Consider the following 19,624-nt stretch of genomic DNA (forward strand, 5'->3'; position numbering starts at 1 on the left):
TTTATTAGTAAACTTTGAATGATTTTAAAATATTTTATAAAACCAAAAAAAGAAAACTCTATACCATAGTATAACTAATCGCTTTGTGTTTGTGAAGGTGCTGGAAAGACGTAACTTTCGTCGCCACCACCATAGTACCTAATCTGGTCAAGCTGATCCACCTAATAACATATTTGATTGTTAACTTCAACAAAGAAAAAAAAGCTTCAAGTGAGATGAAGTACAGAAGAAGAAGGTAAAGGAAGAAGATGAGCAAAAAGAAGAAGAAGAGGGTCAACGACACATGAGGAACCGATAAGTCTATTTTGTAACTTTGGGAATCTTTGTTCTTCTTCGTTTAATTTCTTTTGGCACTGAAGTATTATGTTTTGATTCTATGCTATGAAATACAGTTGTTTTTTTAGTTATTGCTTTGGTCACAAATCTATCATAGCACAGCAATTGATATCTTTGGATTTCAAATTATGCCACAAATTGTTTGACAAGAAATTTGCAAATAACATTCATTTCCGTGGAGTGTGACTTTTACTATTAATAAGATATATGAACGAGCCAATAACTGATGAGTAAACAAGTCTAGAACAAAGTTCAAAGTTCCTCATGAAAGCCTGAGGCAGAACTTTTAGAACCTTTCTCTTTGAGGTACTGTACAGCCATCGATGCATGGATTGCAGCCCCGTACGGAAGCACATCCTCGTTAATTCTATAGAATGGTGAATGAGATGACGCATACCCTTTGGTCTCATCTTGCATTCCCAGGAAGGAGAAATGGCCAGGGATTACTTCTGCAAACTTTGAGAAGTCCTCTGATCCCATCAACGGTTGTGCTACCTCAACAGCTTCTTGACCCAACAAGTCTCCGACTACCTTCTTGAATTGCTTGTATAAGGCCATGTCGTTCACTGTTGGTGGTAACGGTTCTTTGCCATTTGGTGTTAGATTCACAGATGCATTGCACCGATGGACAGTTGCTTGCTTGGTAATCACCTAGAATCAAAAGTTGAAACTGGGTATTGGTTCTATGGTAAAGCATAGTACCACAAAAATTCATAAAGGCACAATCATGGATCGCGTCACCTCTTTGATTCGCTGTTGAAGCTGACTAAACCCAGTAAAGGCTCGAAGAGTTCCTCCAATGGTGATTGAATCAGGGATGACATTGAACGCATTGCCACCATTAACCTTGGACACTGTGACCACCTGTAGGAGGAAACACAAATGAGTTCTCGAAAACCAAGACCAGGTATGATGAGATCAAAGAGTGAAAAAAATGAAATCTTTGAATCCAAAGGGTCAGTTTCACGTGAAACCAGGTGTTGAAGACTAAGGACAATGCTTGAAGCTGCAACAACAGGATCGATCTATGGTATGCTGAGGGATTGCAGCATGACCTCCTTTCCCACTGATTACAGCTTCAAAGAATCCAGCTCCAGCCAGCATGGGACCTGCACGTGAAGCGGCTTTGCCAAAGGGAACTCGGTTGGTAAGATGTAATCCAAAAATAGCTTCGACGTTCTTCAACGCTCCTTCTTCTATCATCTTCTTTGCTCCGCGTAAACCTTCCTCAGCTGGTTGAAAGATAAGCACCACAGTTCCCTAACAAAAAAACAAAAAAAAATGAATGTATTTTAGGCCAATGTTACTCATGAAACACCCAAGGGAAGGTTCTCAACAAAGAAATATGTATAGCTAGAGGACGTGAAGAGGTGAGACCTGTTTCAGTTTTGATTTCCCAGAAAATACAGTTTTTTTTTCCTTCTAAAATCTTGTAAAATTCTATCTCAAAGGGTATGATTTTGTGGGAGAGTATTTTCAACTAAAAAACAAACCAAAATCTCCTAGAATCATTTAAAGTAGATTTCAAGTAACAGTAGATTTCAAGTAAGTTTATGTTTTAAAACTTTATATTTTGAATAACAGTAGATTTCAAGTAAGTTTTATGAATCTTGATTGAATAACCAGAGATTTTGAATTATTTTAAATGATTTTACATAAATCTAAGTTGAATAACATAGGATTTTAAAAGATTTTTAAAAATCATCAATTGAATAACAAGTGATTTTAAGAATACTCTACACTCTTCTAAAATACAAGTTTAATACCCCCCTCTTAGTTATTACAAATACACTAATTTTTATTGTAACATCTGTATTAATTTAAAAAAAAAAAACTCAATCAATTTATAAAACAATAAAATTATGCAGAAAATTATAGAAAAAATTGTCCCATTGTGTACCACAGGTTAAATCCTAGTTATTTTTAAAACTAATACTAATTATCACCATAAGGAAATTGTAGGGATAATAACGTTCCAAACCAAATATGACAATGTTGCATAAATATAAGGATGCAAGTGTCTTAAGTTCAATCATTTACCAAAAAACTAAAGGTCTCAAAATTGAATGATAAAGTTATCTAAATTATGACAATGTTGCAAGAATGTTGAAAATTGAATGATAAAGTTGTTTAAAATATGTAAATTTTGCAGAAATTATGCAAAATTTTTGCAGAAATTATGCAAAAGTTTTGCAGAAATTATGACCAAAAAAAATATGTAAATTTTGCAGAAATTAAGTAGTACAAGACTACCACAATTAGTCATGTGCAAAATACTCTAACCGAAACCAAATGGAAGAAAATGAATCTTTTTTTTTAAAACATGAAATTAAGTACAAGACTACCACAATTAGATTGATTTTTGAAGAAGTCATACTGTTTTTGAAGAAGTTAAGTCATATAAGAAACCTGTAACTCGAAAATGGGGGGATTTTTGGTATAGTTTGTCACAAAGCTCTGAATATGTGATTTGTGAATCATCTTTCTTTTGCAGTCGTCTGTCATTAACAGATACTACAGGAAAGCTCATCAAGTCCTTTGAAGTGGAATCTTCAGAACCAACAATAGATGCTAGTTTCTTATAATTGAATTTGTATTCTCTCCTCCAGAAATCTTTAAGATCTTAGATAAGTCGGTCATATTAAAACTAAGTAAGTTCGCCCTAGCCACCCTCTCTCTGGCACAACCACCGAGGCACCCTCTCCTGGCGGCGTCGAGTCCGATTGGCGTCGCTGGGTCTTTGTTTCTTCGGCTCTGTTGCTTCCTTGTTCGCTCTAGTCCTTTTGTTTCTGCTTTCATCCCCATCGGAGACCCTTTGAGATTCCAGATCTCACCTCCGACCATGCTTCAGCTTCAACCCCCTACCTCTCCTCTGCACCCGGTCTCTCTTCTCGGTGAGCCTGCTTCATCGAGACCCCAATCATCCGTTACTACCTCTGAGAGCCATGATTGCCCCACTAGTCCCGGTTTCTGTCGATCTCACCGCCTCACTTTGCTGTCAACCACAACATCTTACCGCTCCTCGGATTTTAATCCCCTCACCAAGGCTTTTACTTGGTTGCAGTTGGACGAAAGCTCTGTTCTGACGCCGGAGATGATGAAGATCTTGACAAAGCAACCCACATTATCGACATCCTCTCTTTCCCTCTTGTTACCCATTTGGCCCAGGTTGTATTCTCGCTTTTTTTCTTGGAACCCTGGAAGTTAGTCGTCCTCAAAGAAACCATGATTTATTTCTGATCTGGAAGTCCCATAGACCCGTTTATAACTTCATACCAAGGTCAAATTGGTTAGTGTCAGTCTACACTGCTTGGTCAAGTCGAGTCGTACTCGGTAGCAGAACAGTTGATGCACTTATTTGTCTTGAAAACCCCTTTTGTCATGGCCAGTTGTTTGGTTTGGTTTGGATGTTTGTTTGGCTGAGCTTCATCAGTATGTCTGTCCTGCTAGTCGGGCTTGTTTTAGTGTATGCATCCTTTGCACCTTTACCGTATCTATCACCAATATTTCGACTGCCTCAGTGTCATTGTGTAACTAGGTCCGACCTGCAATCCACTCTCTCCCATTCTAGTCAACAACTTGGTAGCTTAAGGTCTCCATTAGTTCGAAGACTGCTAGTGAACCTTAAGTCATTTATGTTGCTAGATTGGTTTAAGAGTCCTCTAAAACCCATGTTACCAGAAACACATAGGACTATTTTCTCTGAAGGTAATAACTTGTTGAAACTTGGCATTATGATCCTAGCTCCACTGAGTGAGGATTACCTCTGTTTCATCCGCCTCCTCCCATTACCCTGCCTATTGACTAAGTTCTCCAATCTGCTTTTCATCAACTTCTTGAAGTTCCCTCAGATCAGCTTGAAGATTCGGGGCATTATGACCTCTGTTCATGGAAGCAAAGGTTACCCCAATCTCTTCAAGCATCTCTATCCCATCATCAGAACCGCCACCACCTTAGTAGTGACCGGTTATCAAAGCATTCTCAGACTTGCTCGAACCCCTGACAAAGATCTACCTAGAGTAGTCCTTCCCAACTTGGTGAGAATGTCAGCTTTGTCCGCTTCTTTGCCACTAAACCCTCTTTTGAAGGAAATGGCCATCTCCCCTTCCATTGGCTTGCTCTTGGAAGCAGCTTTGATATGCCTTGATCTCACATGTTCCAGTAAGCTTTTTAGCTTGTGGTCTATAGCTCTCAAGCCCTTAATATCATTTGCTCCTATCTTACTATGCTACTTTGTTGTTGTTAAATTTGGGGCATGCCCTCCTATGTTATCTTTTAAGCTACCCTACTCCTCATGTATGTTACTCTTTCAATAGTGAATGATAACATCTGTTCGCTCAAAAAAAAAAAAAAAGATAAGTCGGTCACTGTACACATTTAAAGTAGCAAGAATATCCAACTTTTCGATTCCATTTTTAAATCAATTTGCCAACACAGTATTGATTCAATGAGTTGAAATAGACACTTTAATTTCTACAAAGTTACTAATTTTCCACCATCACATCAGTAGTAAGTGTATTATCCGATATCTAAGATGATGGGGGGGAATGCCTGACCGTGTGAATCTTTTTTATCTACCCTACAAGAGTTCATCAGGCGGTCTCAAAATATCATTACGGCTATTAGAAAAAAACAACAACCTTCTAGTTAGGAAATGACATTGCAGCCTTAGATTAGAGCATTGTTTATACATCGGTCATCAAAGACTATTTCTCCTAGCTAGTCGGCGTCGGTAAGGATTTTTTCTTCAACTATCACCAACTTGAACTTATCCTCCCAAAGCAATTAAGTGATCTTTTGAAAATATATAACTTGTTAGTCTATCTTAACAAGGTTTGAGCTGGTTTAACCTTGGCTATAACTGGCCTTGGACTTCTACCAAAACTTTAATTAAAAATTCTAGCTGGTTAATTTAGTCATATAAGAAACCTGTAACTTGAAAAATGGGTGTTTTGAGTAGCCCTGGGCAAATAAACCGGATCGGCTAAAACCGATCCGAACCGATCCGATAAAACCGATCCAAACCGGTTTCAGTTTCATTGTTAAATCCGATCGGATTATATTTTGATTGTGATTCGGTTTTCGGATTCAAACCGATCCAAACCGAAATCCGATCGGTTATCCGTCAAACCGAATCACAATGTTTTGTGACTTTGTCTGATACTCTAAGGAACACAATCCTTTGTCTCGACTCGCGATTGTCCTTCCCCCTTCTTCTCCTTTTGGTCTCTGTGTGTGCGACTATGTGTGACTGTCCTTCCTCTCCCAAACCTCTTTTGTCTCGACTCTCACTTCTCGACACACAACTTTTGCCGACTCAACGCTGGTCTCAATTCTCAACCCTAGTTTTTTTGCTTTATAAACCCCCAAATCCCCAACTTTTGCCGACTCAACGCTGGAAACCCAAGGAGACCTACCTTCGCCTCTGTCAGCCGCATCAAGGAATCAATCGCAGGTATGTATGTTCTTCCCAGAATCTAAGCTGTTTGATGAGATCTGTACTGTTTCTCTTTCTCTCTTTGAGCTTCGTTTCTAAGTTTCGTTTACTGTTAAGACTTGATGAGATCTGTTTACTGTGTTTTGAGCTTCGTTTACTGTTAAAAACTTGATGAGATATGTTTACTGTTGTTGGTTGTTGGTTGATGATGATTTATGATCTTAGTTAGGGTTCTTCGTCTTTAGATCTTAGTTAGACTTTAGATCTTAGTTAGGGTTCTTCGTCTTTGTCTGCAGTCATATGGTTAGAGAATTATTAGGGCTCATAGGTTTTTGAAAAAGGGCCTTTCTTAATCCCAGCTAAGTTGGATAAAGTACTTATCTGATTCATGTGAGGCCTAAACCAAAGTTGCAAGTTTCGCTGATAATACCTTCTTTTTAATTTCCCAGAAGGTGTTTTATTAGTAACTCTGCTTACATTTTGTTTATTCCCGACTAATCATCAATCTCAGTTTTGTTCTCTATTTTTTTGTGATCGTTGTTTATTAGTAACGGCTTAAGTTTGATGTTGATGATTATTTATGAAACCTAGAGACAGAATATTTGATTTTGTTGTCTAAGCTCCTTTTGTTTCTGCAAATGTGTCTAACTGTCTTAGACTCTTAGCTCCGTTTCACTCTTTCAAGCTCATTTGGTCTGTTTTTTTCTTTGTTCTGAGTATTGTTAGTACGTTTCTAGTTGCTAACTGCTATGTTTCAAACTGAGGGTTCTAGTGTGCTAAGTTTCTAGTTTCTTTGTTCTGAATATTTTCTTTTGAACTGTAGATTGTTGTCTAATACTCTAATGTGTGTCTTATGTGTCTAGTTTCTAGTTTCTAGTTTCTAGTTCTCTCTTTCAAGCTCATTTTCAGTTTGATTTGTTTATTTTTCTAGCTATGTAGAACTGTAGATTGTTGTCTAATGCGTGTCTTATGTGTCTAGTTTCTAGTTTCTAGTTCTCTCTTTCAAGCTCATTTTCAGTTTGATTTGTTTATTTTTCAAGCTATGTAGAACTGTAGATTGTTCTGTAGATTGTTGTCTAATGTGTGTCTCTCTTTGTCTTGATTATTACAGATGGATTCTTGCTCACATCAACCCGAAAATGATGACAATGAAAAGGATGGAGAAGAAGTAGAGTCTCACGAAGCTGGTCATGAAACTGGGTCCAAAAGGAAAAAACAAGCAGATGCAAATGGTTCAGCTCCTAAGGTTCAGAAAAAGAAGAAGGCAGCTAGGGTACAAAGGTCATGGGTATGGGATCATTTCACAAGAATCCCCGGAGAAAAAGATAGATGCCGCTGTCATTACTGTACTCTCAATATGGGTTGTGCTACTCAAAATGGAACTTCTTGTCTGAAAAATCATCTCCGTATCTACAAGCAGTACAAGACATGGAAGGAAACCAGAAGTGAGACTCAAAATGTTCTAAGTCAGAGTGATGATAACGGTTTGCAGTTGGCCAGAGTTACTGAGGATGTGTTTAGAGAAGCTTCTAATGAGATGTTGGTTCTCGGTGAATTGCCACTTCAATTTATTGAAAGTTTGGCTTGGAAAAACTTCTGCAATAAGGTTAAACTCTACAAACCTCACTCTCGGAGAACTGCAACTAGAGATATTGTGGAGGCTTATGTGAAGAAGAAAGCAGAAATGATGGAGGCTATTGGTGCTAATAAGCAAAGGGTTTCTCTAACAACAGATATATGGGTTGCACCTACGACTGGAGCTAGCTACATGGTCATCACAGCTCATTTTATTGATGCAAGTTGGCGCCTACGCAAGATGATAATTGGATTCAAGCATGTCTCTGACCATACAGGGTCAACTATAAGTTCTGTTCTTCTTGACTGTTTGGCTGAATGGGGGATAAAGAAGATTTTCACAATCACTGTTGACAATGCCACTGCCAACACTAATGCTATGAAGAAGTTTAAGGAAGCATTCAGCTTAGTAGGAAATGATGCAATGGTGTTAGGTGGTAAGTTCCTGCATTTACGCTGCTGTGCTCACATTATTAACTTAATTGCGAAAGATGGTTTACATGACCTTAAGGATAATGTGGAGGCTATTCGGAATGGTGTTCAATATGTTAGAGCTTCTAGTAAAAGGCTTGAAGCGTTTGAGCAGAAAGTTGAGTCAGGAAAGATGACAAGAGGGAGTTTATCATTGGACTGCAAAACAAGATGGAACTCCACTTATCTGATGTTAACAAGAGCATTGAAGTTCAGATTGGCTTTTGATAGAATGGAGGCTGAAGATAAGCTGTATAATGATTATTTCTGTGAAACCGTTGAAGGGAAAAAGAGGATTGGGCCGCCAAGTAAAGATAATTGAGATGAAATTGAAAGGTTAGTAAGCTTTTTAGTCATCTTCTATAACTCTACCTTGGTAGTTTCTGCATCATCGACTGTTAGCTCCTACAAGTGTTACAATGAAATTGTAACAATAGAGAGGAATCTATTGGCATTGAGCACTAATTCTGATCTGAAGCTTAGCTTAAAGGCAGAGGCTATGAGAGATAAGTTCAATAAGTACTGGGATGGATCAAAGAAGCTAAATAAGATGCTGATCATAGCTAGTGTCTTTGATCCAAGGAACAAAATGAAGTTTGCCAGTCTTTGTTTTGATATACTCTATGGTAAAGACAGTGCAGAGTCTAAGGAGCTTGCTAAAGCAGTTAAGGAGGTTCTACAAAATCTGTTTGACGAGTATAATGCATCATCATCATCTCAGTCGCAAACTGCATCATCATCTCAGAGTGGACAGGAATCTCAAGGTGATCTGTATCAGAAAATGGATTTTGACAGTGATATCGAATATCAAAGGGTGGACACTATGTACAACGAGTTGGTTAATGAGAATTGTTTTCAAGATGCAAGTTCAGAGTTGGAGTTATATCTGAAGGAGAAAGTGGAAACTCCAAAGGCTAACCAACTTGGGATAAAGTTTGATGTCTTGGGATGGTGGAGGATCAACAGTCCTAAGTATCCTATTCTAGCCTCAATAGCAAAGGATGTACTTGCTATGCAAGTGTCTTCTGTTGCATCTGAATCAGCTTTTAGCAATAGTAATAGGATTTTAGACCCATTTAGGAGTTGCTTGACTCACTACATGATTGAGGTTCTGATGTGCAGGGAGCAGTGGTTAAAGAGTGAGATTCAGTTGAATGAGAAAGGAGTGATTACAACTCAGCAAATGCTTGCTGAGATTGAGTTGCAGGATAATCTTGAGAAAGGTAAGTTGTTCTATTCATTATATCCTCTTTTCAGTTGTGCATTTAAGTATTACTTAATATTAACTTGTCTTCATTAATCTTTTTTCAGAGTTTGAGTCCCTATGCAAGCTGTGAAGATGAATGTTGAAGTTTCTGATCTGATAGAAGTCAAAAGAGGTTTGAACAAGTCTCTTACAAACACCCTTTTGAGTCCATTTGAATCAGGTCCCTGCATCTTATTTCTTTTTGTAATTGTTATACGCAGGTAAGAGGTGATATTTGGACTGATCAAGAGATGAATGATTGAACTTCTTGAAGATTGAAGAGTGTCTTTACTCTTTGGTTATGTTTTTTCTTCAGTCCTTCTCATTGGAACTGATTTCAGTTTGAAAAAGTTGAAACTTGTCAATGTTGTTATGTTTTATGGTTTGAATTTGAATAAGTTGAAACTTGAAGTCTTGGGTTGTCTTATAATGTTTGTTAGGTTTATGTTTTGAAGACTTGATCAGTTGTTATGGTTTATGTTGGTATGTTTTATGTTTCAGATTTATGTTTCAGTAATTCGGTTTTTAACAGTATAATTCGGTTTTAAACATTATAATTCGGATTTATGTTTCGGATAATTCGGTTTTTAACAGTATAATTCGGTTTTAAACCGGTTTTAAAACCGATTTAAATTGTTTTCGGTTTAATGTCGGATTAAAAAAAAAAAACAGGAAACCGATCCAAAACCGAATGGATCCGATCCGATCCGAACCGGAAAAGCTGTCGGATCCTAATCGGATTTTTTATCTCCCAAACCGAATAATCTGAAATCCGATAAAACCGAACCGATCCGATCCGGAAAACCGAATGCCCAGAGCTAGTTTTGAGTATAGTTTGTGACAAAGCTCTGAATATGTGACTTGTGAATCATCTTTGTCTGGTCTTTTGTTTTTGCAGTCGTCTTTAATTAACCGATACTATGGGAGAGCTCATCAAGTCCTTTGATGTGGAGTCTTCAAAGCCAAGAATAGCTTAAATATTTTTTTTTTTTTTTTTTTTTTTTAGTTTAAAAAGTTGTGTTATTTTTTACTGTTAATGAATTTGTATTGAAATAAGATCTTAGATGAATCACTGTAGACACTTACAAGCAAGAATATCCGACTTTTCGACTCCATCTTATATCAAAAATTTTCCCACACAATCTTAGATTCAATGAGTTGAACTGGGAACACTCTAATTGTAAAAAGTCGCTAATTCGCCACCAATACCATTAACAAAAGTTGAGGATATATTGGGCCGGGTACGGATCTGAATCCGAATCCAGTTCTGGATTACCCGGGTTTGAGTATTTGCGTCATTCCTAAGCTCATCTCTCTGTTTAAAAAACCTATCTCACTCTCTCTCTCTCTCGCTCGCTCGCCGTCTTCCTCTGACACTCTTCGCGTAGCTTCTTCAATTTCGTCGATGGTAAAGTTCTCTTCGTCTTTGCCTTGATTTTGTTCTCTCTCGATCCAACTATTTGATTTATACTTCTCTTTGATCTTGCGTGATCTGTCGATTTTTTAATCATCGTTATTTTGACATAATTCTCTCAGGCTTTACCTAACCAGCAAACCGTTGATTACCCTAGCTTCAAGCTCGTTATCGTTGGCGATGGAGGCACAGGTACCCACCTTCATCTTTCTTTTGTTTCACTAAATATATACAGAGAGTCTTTGATTTAGTTCAATTTTGGATTTTGATGTTTCGATATAATAGCTCTACCTAGTTATGCTTATAATATAGTTTGATCAGTGGTGTAGATCTTACGGTTAAGTTCTGATTTAGGAAACACGAGTCTAGATGTTTGCCCTGCTGCTTCGACATAGATTGTGTTGTTACCTTCTTTCTTTTGGTGCTTTAATTATCTTTGTATCACTCATCTTAACCTACCTCAGTTCAATTCTGACATGGTTCCCATTCCAGTGGTTGAATACGTTTCTGACTTAATTTGATGGATGTTCACAGGAAAAACCACATTTGTAAAGAGGCATCTTACTGGAGAGTTTGAGAAAAAGTATGAACGTAAGTACTTGCAAGCCCTCCTGATACATATTGTAATAACCTTTTTATCCACGAGTTCACAGATTCTGAAGGTTTCTTGTGTTGTTTTTGCAGCCACTATTGGTGTTGAGGTTCATCCTCTTGATTTCTTCACTAACTGTGGCAAGATCCGTTTCTACTGTTGGGATACTGCTGGCCAAGAGAAATTTGGTGGTCTTAGGGATGGTTACTAGTAAGTATAATTTGCTTACTCTCTTTGGCTATGAATCACCTGGTTAATATATATATATATATATATATATATATATATATCTGTATTATTGATCTGGAATCTTCTAGTGTTGGTATCTTGGTTCTGATGTGAAGCTGTATAAGATAGTTATTCCCGTTATTATTTATATATAGCAACTTGAATAGCTATTAGAAGGTTAAAGTTGCAGATAGTTTTATTTGATACAGAAATGTCTGGAATCTTCTAGTTTTTCGTAGTTTGCTTCTGATGTGAAGCTGCATAAGATACTTATTCCCCATTATAGTAGATAGAATCTTGAAAAGGTTATTGTTGCAATTAGTTTTTTATTTGATAAAGAAATGTGTTTTGTTTTGTTGCAGCATCCATGGACAATGTGCCATCATCATGTTTGATGTCACAGCGCGTCTGACATACAAGAATGTTCCAACATGGCATCGTGATCTTTGCAGGTATGAACTTAACTAACACACAGAAGCTAAGAGTTTTTTTTTTGTATGTGGAAAATTGCTAGACGATTATAAATGTCATCAAATTTTATGGTGCAGGGTCTGTGAGAACATCCCAATTGTTCTCTGTGGGAATAAAGTTGATGTAAAGAACAGGCAAGTGAAGGCCAAGCAGGTAACATTCCACAGGAAGAAGAATCTCCAGTATTACGAAATATCTGCCAAGAGCAACTACAACTTCGAGAAGCCATTCTTGTACCTCGCTAGAAAGCTCGCTGGGTAAGAAGAAACAATTCTTCAATTCAAACTCTTTACTGTAGTATTATTGGGAAACAGCTAGAAAAAGATGAAAAATTGGTAATGTTGCTTGCTGTTTCAGGGACGCTAACCTGCATTTTGTGGAATCACCTGCCCTTGCTCCACCGGAAGTTCAAATCGACATGGCTGCTCAGCAGCAGTAAGTTCTCTGAACTAATTCTGATTTAATTTGTTGCTACAAGCTTATTACTTTTAATTAACGATGTATATAATTGTAGGCACGAGGCGGAGCTTGCAGCGGCAGCAAGTCAACCACTTCCTGATGACGATGATGACACGTTTGAGTAGAGAGAGAGAGAGAAAGAGATGTGATCGGGATTACCTGAGTTAGGGCTCGTCTGAAACTTTTATTTTCATGGTACTCTTTTGTGTTGTTTACTCTTCCAAATATGAACTGATGACACTAGTAATTTTATTAAAGTTTATAACTGTCGCTGTGGAAGTGAAAATCTTATAATTTATAAAGTCAAAAGCTCATATGCAATGAAGAAAAATACCGACGCATCTCTAGGGTAATCGAGTAGATTAAAAATTACCTTAAAATGGATCTGGATGATAGGTTTACATGTATGGAGGAGGTCAGACGTAGACTCTCTTATTCATTTTCGACGTCCTCGATATGCATGGAACAATGACAATTAAATTCGCATGATACTTTTTCTTGATACCTTCGTATTTTAATTAATTTAATTCGAAATATCTAATATTGTGGTGTTAATAAAATAAAACTGTTGAAATATTATTTTGAGTTTATATTATTGTCGAATTTTTATAAAGTTTAAATAGATTGATTAAAAAAATTAATCTGTCGATATACTCCGTCCTGAGATATTATATATTTGTTTTTAAAAAAGTTGAATTATAACATTATGAAAAAGAATTATTTAAAATTTTTGTATTATAAGATAATTAAAAAAAACAATCAAACAAAGATGACTGGAGAATAGTAATTTTAAATCTTAAGAAAAAAAATCTAAACATGGTAGACATAATTGATGATAAAAATCTTTTAATTGTGTTTGGCTATATGGATACATAAAATTAAGGGAATTTTGTTGAGAGTACCACATTTGAATATAAACTTTTCTATTCTACCACAATGAAAAAACTCTTTTTCTATTCTACTACAACAGATACTTAAAAAGACGCAAATACCCTTTCATTTATTAACAAGAAATCGAGAATGCATCGGTATATGTATACCTATGTCACGAGGCAATAATGTACAATGTCCTTTTTATGACACAACATAAACAGAATTAATTATATTTAGATAAAATATAAAATCATTTTATTAATGATGAGAGTTTTTGTTTTTCTTATTCATTTCTTACACATTGTTTCTATGTCACTTTGTTCCTATGTCAAATAATACGTTGTGGACATGTTATGAACGTTGATAGACAACATTTTAAAATCATGTCCATTAATTTTATGATATTATGGACATGTCTGATCATAGACTTTTATATCAATGGACAAGTGTTTCATCTAATTTCTAAATAGCATGGACAACTATTTGCGTATAAGTAGTCCACCAGTTCAAATGCAACATTAGACAATTTCAATAACTGAATAGAAAAACTTGTCCACAATTTTGTATTCAGTAGACAGATTATCTTCTAATTGATTGTGAATAGTTTTTCATTTACTTGATGGACAACAAATCTTCTATATATAACTACTCATTTCTGATTGTGTTATTTAACATAATATATATATAAAAAATATTAGACATTTCTAGCTGACATGTTGTTCTCATATATATATACTATCCTTCAAATATTTTTCAGTGGACAAGTTCTAAACACTTGCATACTAGAATGTGAACAATTTTTTATTTACATGGTAGATATTATTATTTATTAGACAATACTCGGCTGCCAAAAGAAAAAAAACAGCAGTTTTGGGTTTGGAACTTTTAGCATAAGAAGATAGAAAAAGAAAAGTTTTTGTATGTCTTGATTTTATGTTTTGAGAAATGACGAGAGAAACAAAGGAAGGAAGAAAGAGTTGAATTATAATGTGGGACTACTTTAGTTGAAATTAGTCTGACAAAATATGAAAAGACGTAACACCAAAAAAGCAAGCGTTTTATTTATTATTAAAGTTTTAACACAAAAATGAAGAATGTAAAGAAAAAAAAAATGAAGAATGTAATAAGGCTAATTTCGTCATTTCAGATTATCAATGTGGTATTTAAAAAAAACAGTTATGCAATGTGGTAGATATAATAAGAAGAGTTTCTGAATGTGGTAGAATTGTTAAAAAACTCTAAAATTAATTGTAAGGGTTATTTAGATACCCTAATTTGTCTTTAAATCAATGATACTCTTGCGAAAAAAAAAAATCAATGATACTCTTTGTAATATACAAACTAAATATTTCTATAAAAACGTACTTTAAAAATAATAATAATATAGACTAGTTCATCGTAGGAAACTAAAGGATGTTATTGATTTTGTGATTTTTAAAGATTTAGAACTTTTCATTGTTATTCATTCTTGAATTATAAAGATTCTATTAAATCATTTGATATTGGTTCAATATTTATAAAAAATTGCTTACACTCACGAAAAGTCATTGGTTATTGAGTTGATGATTTTAATAAGTCGTTTAAAATCATCAGATTAAGAAATACTTAAACTAACTTTCAGATCATATTAAAATTTAGTGTTATTGTTTAATTATCTTTAAAATGTTTTGTTCATTTGAACAACTTTTTAAGACTTTCAATAGTAGATGTAAGGTGATATATTCTTTATAAATTTCGAATTTGTGGAATATGTTTTAACTTTTTAAAATTTTTTGCAATCCTAATTCTATAATAGTCACAATCTAATAACACCTTTTAAATCTCATAAAAATCAACAACAGTACTTCCTAACACTAAAAGTCGAAATTGAACAACAAAATCTAATTTTTATCACCAATTAAACAAGCTCACATCTTTATGAACGAGATTTTGATCTCCAAACATAAGAATTAGGTCGGCTCAATTCTACTTAAGATATATACATCGAGAACAATTTGTTGAATCAAAGATTCTCATAATTTCTCATTAGTTCTCAATAATTCCTTTTAACTCATTTGGTATGAGGTTAATCATTCATTCATGGTTTTTCCTTTTCAACTTTACTTTATCATCAATGTCACCACATAACCATATCATTACATAACTTATGTGTTTTACAATTCATTTCATATGTTTTTCCTATTAATCCCAGCCACACTCTGTAATAATAATTTATTCAAAGATTCAAAATTCATCCACACTTTTCAATCAAAAGTTCAACATATTTAATCGTTTGGCCAACTTTAATTCCATTTTTGTTGTGTTTGCAAGCTCAATATGCTTTTCCTTGGAAAATATGTGTATCGACAATTTATCCTCTCAATTGACAAGGTCAAGAAACTATAAAATATGTCAATTGTTATTAATAGTACTTATTATACAGAATTAACTAATTTTTCTTGTACAAAAAATGAACCTCTTGACCTTGGTTCACAATGAATTATAGCTGTTACAAGAGAAATTCGTTACATTAATCATTGTACTGTAACATGATCATTGATGGACGTGACACAGATATGTATTATAGTATAATACATCAAAGAGGGGTAAGATCAATTATAGTATTTGTTGGTTGTTTCTTTATACAATAGCTAAGTATTTGTTTTTTTTTTTTTTTTTGCAGATGTACCGTGGAGCAACCGGCTCCAATTCTCGACTAGTGAGTTTGCATGCTGTCTCCATTGTTGCTGTGGATGTAGATGAAGAAATTGGTGAACTATTTGCTTGAGTTAGATCAAGTGAGAGGTCTGAATTTGGAAAGAAAAGAACTATAATAAAATAGTTAATTCTGTATGCGTGATTAATTTAGGCAATTATATTTAATTATGCTTGATTAATATAATAAAATAGTTAATTGCCTAATATTTCCGTGATCAAGCGTGATTAATTTCCGAGATCCTATGCTGGAGGAACTAAATAACATAGAATTTTAACAAGTATTTATATATCATAGAACTAATAAAACATAATTTTGATAAATATTTTAAAATTAATAATTGAATAATACATTATTTTTGTTTGGATTTCCAAATCCAATAAAATAATAGACTCTAAGATAATTTTTATAGAGTAGATGATGAGGACTACAATCAAATAAAAAAAAGTGGTCTGAATTTTTGTGACTATATGCAATAATATATGCTTTTTTAATGTTTACTAAAACAAAGACGAAAAAAAAAAACAAAACATACTACTGGCGGTTTGAACTCGTGGTGCATAAGAGTTCATTAAACTCCCAACACTACTAGACCAAAGAAGCTTCTGTCAAAATAAGACTGAATTTTGTAGATAATATATACGGTCACAAGCTGATGCTTCATTGGCTTGGCCTGTGGGCCGGCTCTGTGATGAAACCACATTTTTCTTTAAATGTTTTAGGCCACAAAAAGTCTAGAACCGGTTGTCCCGGTTTACTCTACCAATCTAAATCCCTAATTAATAACAAAAACTTTAATAAGAGAAATCTAGCTCCAAACGAGCAAACAACATGGTAGGAAAATTCACATTCCACCATCCTCTTTCAGAAAACTTGATCAAACTCGTTAAAACAAAGAGTTTGCTTCTTGGTGGTGTGAGCCGGGATAAATTCAACGCATCGGTAAGGGTATTTTCGTAAATTGACTTAAACTCCCACAAACAGAAATTTGCTTCCTCCCCAAGAAGAACGTTTTCCTTCCATCGGGGTGTTCTCTGACTCGGGGCTATTCATTCATTCATACTCTTAAAAAAAGAATTAAAAAAAAGTTTCGATTTTTTTGCTTTTTATTTCTTCGATTTCATTTTGCGAATCTTCTCGGTGATGTTGGTGTCTAGGGTTCTATCGAGAGTTTCTCGCAGCGCGGGATTACGCTCGTCTCTCTCCTCCTCCGCCGTCGCTACTCCGACGAGGAATCAGTATCCGATTGTTTCAAGCCGATTCCACTCCCTCATTCACAGAAATCCCAACCAGGTTTTGCTTTTTTTTTTTTTTTTTTTGTTTAAACCCCAATTCTGATTGTAATTCGTTTTGAATTTCATCATCGTTTGGGGCTTTTAGGTAGTTTGCGAAATTGAAATGTTTTGATTGCTCCTTACATGAGTTTGTTTTGATGTTATTTGGATGCAATATACTTGTGAGAAATTGCTCATTTTTAGGATTTTTGAGGTGTGAATATACTCAAATTTGGATACTTTATTTAAAATGGCAGCTTGTTGCAGTTCCAGTGTCGCTCCTAAATCATGCAACTCCAGATTTCAATGTCCTACAAAGGTTTGGCTTCTGAGGATGTGGAGACAGGTGAGGCAAAATTGACTCGGCACATAATAAGAGAGAGAGATACTTTTGTCTTGGTCTACACAAAGTTTACTAAAAGAATTGAGTTTTTTTTTTTTTTCTGATTTCCAGATTCAGAGACTGATTTTGAGAGTTTGTCAAGGGATGATTTGGTGAAGCTTGTGGGTGAGAAGGAACATCTTTTGAAGGTTCAGCGGGAAGACATGATGGAAATGAAAGATGGTTTTCTTCGCAGTTATGCAGAGTTGCAGAATCTTATGGATCGGACTAAACGTAATGCTGATAGCTCCAAAAAGTTCGCCGTACAGGTTTACTTACTTCTCTCTCCACCACTCCTTTTTCTTCTTCTTCTTGATTAATCAACTCTCGTCTTTTGCTTCATATATAAATAAGCCAGTGCTGAATATGTTTTTGTTGTTGGTGCAGAACTTTGCCACGAGCCTTTTGTTCGTCGCTGATATTCTTGAGAAAGCTTCTTCGGTTGGCAAACGGAGTTTTTCGGAGATTGACGTTTCAAAAGATTCTGCTGGTGCTGCTCCGCTCTTACAAAACCTATTACATGGAGTGGAGATGACTGAGAAAGAATTAGCACAGGTATAAAACCCTCGTTATATATGTTCATTGAGGTAAATAAAACAAAGATAAAATGAGACTTGTGCTGAGATTGCAATTTTATATATATGTATGTAAACCTGCAGGTATTTAAAAAATATGGTTTGGTGAAAGAAGTTCCTTTAAATGAACCGTTTGATCCAAACAGACATAACGCAGTGTTTCAAGTCCCGGATGCTTCCAAGCCAGAAGGCACAGTTGCTGAGGTCCTAAAGGTACTAAACTATAAAAGAAAGGATTGTTCTCTTTCTGATTTTGGCATACCTCTTAATCATATGTTATCTTTTGCCATTATTTTGTAACTTTTTGGTAATGTTTTGTTTCCATATTTGCAGTCTGGATACTCTTTGTACGATCGAGTTATAAGACCAGCTGATGTTGGTGTTACTTGTGCGGTGGAGAATCAAGAAGGCGAGAAAGAGTCTGAAGCTTGAGAAACACAAACAACGAGACGTTTTGTTGTAAACATCTTCATGAGTTCTTTTTTTAGTTAATAGTTCTCTCTTTCTTGTTCATTTGAGGAACAAGATTCCCATAAAAGAAGCAGGACACATTGCTGCACTCCCAGGGAAACCCTGGTTCTGTAACTTTAGTACTTTACACGAAATTTTCATGAGGTTATAAAACTGAAATCAAATATGATGGAGCCAGGCTCTTTTAGTCTTGGTAAAAAGACTCAAATCTTACATATCTTATAAGCTTCTTCTAACTTACACACTACATACAGGATATCTAGAAGACAACAAAGTGCAATAAACACCTAAAACAAGTTACAATATGAGACATCATTCCATCATAAGCTACAACAATACCAAACGCTGAAACCTTTATTGTTGCTTCATGCTAACCCAATATGATCCTCTTCACTCTTCAGTCCCTTCAGAATTCAGACACAGTCCCAGATTCAAGTTACCAGTTTTTGCTTCCTGCAGAGTAAGTAGAATTAACACAAGCATGAATAACACTCAAAACACTTTTTCATTAAATTGCTGAACTTTTGAATGGAGCTAACCTTAGCTTGGTCTGAGTCTGTTATGTTCATGTCAAGCTCAACAGCTTTAGGCAATGGTGATTCAGTGTCGAATTCTTCAGTCTCTTCAATTTCAGAATCCTTAGAAACCACTTTTTCTCTATGCTCAAGCATCGCAATCTACACAAATCAAAACCATTTCAACTACTAGGAACCCTAATTTAATGATTTTACCCTAAATTTGGGGGAATTCCAAAAACAAAAACTTACAGGAGCGTATCGGAATCTTCGCTTAGGTGGCTCCTCAGTCTCACCACCGGAACCATTAGCGTCGGAGGCAGTAACCGTAGACGAGGTAAGTGGAGTCCACTTATGGAGAAGTAGATGGTGAGGTGAGTTACTGTTACTGCTGTTGTTACGACCGTTGGATTTAGATGCTCTGAAAACACCGACGGATGAGGTTGAGACACGTACCCACTTCTTCTTCCACTTCCTTACTCGGCCACTAAAAACCGCCGTCGCCGCCGGACCACTGTATCTCGACGACGTCCTGCTCAATCTCGATCCTACACCTTCCATTACTCTCTCTCTCTCTCTCACTCGCCGGAAGAAAAGTTGCTTTATCTAT

General features: G+C 35.6%; 3 protein-coding genes, 1 non-coding gene and 1 pseudogene across 5 annotated transcripts; 3 read left to right on the forward strand and 2 right to left on the reverse strand.

The window, feature by feature from the left end:
• Positions 1-525: 525 nt before the first annotated feature.
• LOC104755230 (IAA-amino acid hydrolase ILR1-like 2) lies at positions 526-3,180 on the reverse strand (annotated as a pseudogene).
• Positions 3,181-6,125: 2,945 nt separating this feature from the next.
• LOC147949159 (small nucleolar RNA snoR83) lies at positions 6,126-6,254 on the forward strand. Its single transcript, XR_015586331.1, has one exon. It is a non-coding gene; the product is annotated as a small nucleolar RNA snoR83 (small nucleolar RNA).
• A 3,891-nt stretch (positions 6,255-10,145) lies between these two features.
• Positions 10,146-12,560, forward strand: LOC104731531 (GTP-binding nuclear protein Ran-3). Its single transcript, XM_010450947.3, has 8 exons — positions 10,146-10,473; positions 10,602-10,671; positions 11,014-11,070; positions 11,164-11,281; positions 11,662-11,751; positions 11,848-12,027; positions 12,128-12,205; positions 12,285-12,560. Exons 1-8 carry the CDS (start codon positions 10,471-10,473, stop codon positions 12,352-12,354), a joined length of 666 nt encoding a protein of 221 aa, XP_010449249.1. The 5' UTR covers positions 10,146-10,470; the 3' UTR covers positions 12,355-12,560.
• A 4,045-nt stretch (positions 12,561-16,605) lies between these two features.
• LOC104731543 (grpE protein homolog 1, mitochondrial-like) lies at positions 16,606-18,707 on the forward strand. 2 transcript variants are annotated; one of them, XM_087488632.1, is made up of 7 exons: positions 16,606-16,739; positions 16,955-17,090; positions 17,329-17,417; positions 17,526-17,722; positions 17,841-18,008; positions 18,113-18,241; positions 18,362-18,707. In XM_087488632.1, the coding sequence occupies exons 3-7, from the start codon at positions 17,360-17,362 to the stop codon at positions 18,458-18,460; spliced, it is 651 nt and encodes a 216-aa protein (XP_087344758.1). In that variant the 5' UTR covers positions 16,606-16,739; positions 16,955-17,090; positions 17,329-17,359; the 3' UTR covers positions 18,461-18,707. The 2 variants fall into 2 exon arrangements, with proteins under 2 accessions (XP_087344758.1, XP_087344763.1); XM_087488637.1 differs by lacking the exon at positions 16,606-16,739 and having other exon boundaries at positions 16,804-17,090.
• Positions 18,634-19,580, reverse strand: LOC104731536 (uncharacterized). Its single transcript, XM_010450960.3, has 3 exons — positions 19,267-19,580; positions 19,039-19,176; positions 18,634-18,952 (listed from the first exon to the last, which is right to left on the reverse strand). The coding sequence occupies exons 1-3, from the start codon at positions 19,573-19,575 to the stop codon at positions 18,890-18,892; spliced, it is 510 nt and encodes a 169-aa protein (XP_010449262.1). The 5' UTR covers positions 19,576-19,580; the 3' UTR covers positions 18,634-18,889.
• Between the last annotated feature and the right edge of the window lie 44 nt (positions 19,581-19,624).

This window comes from Camelina sativa, chromosome 2 (assembly GCF_030686135.1).
Source record: "Camelina sativa cultivar CO46 ecotype springtype chromosome 2, ASM3068613v1".
NCBI lineage: Eukaryota > Viridiplantae > Streptophyta > Magnoliopsida > Brassicales > Brassicaceae > Camelina > Camelina sativa.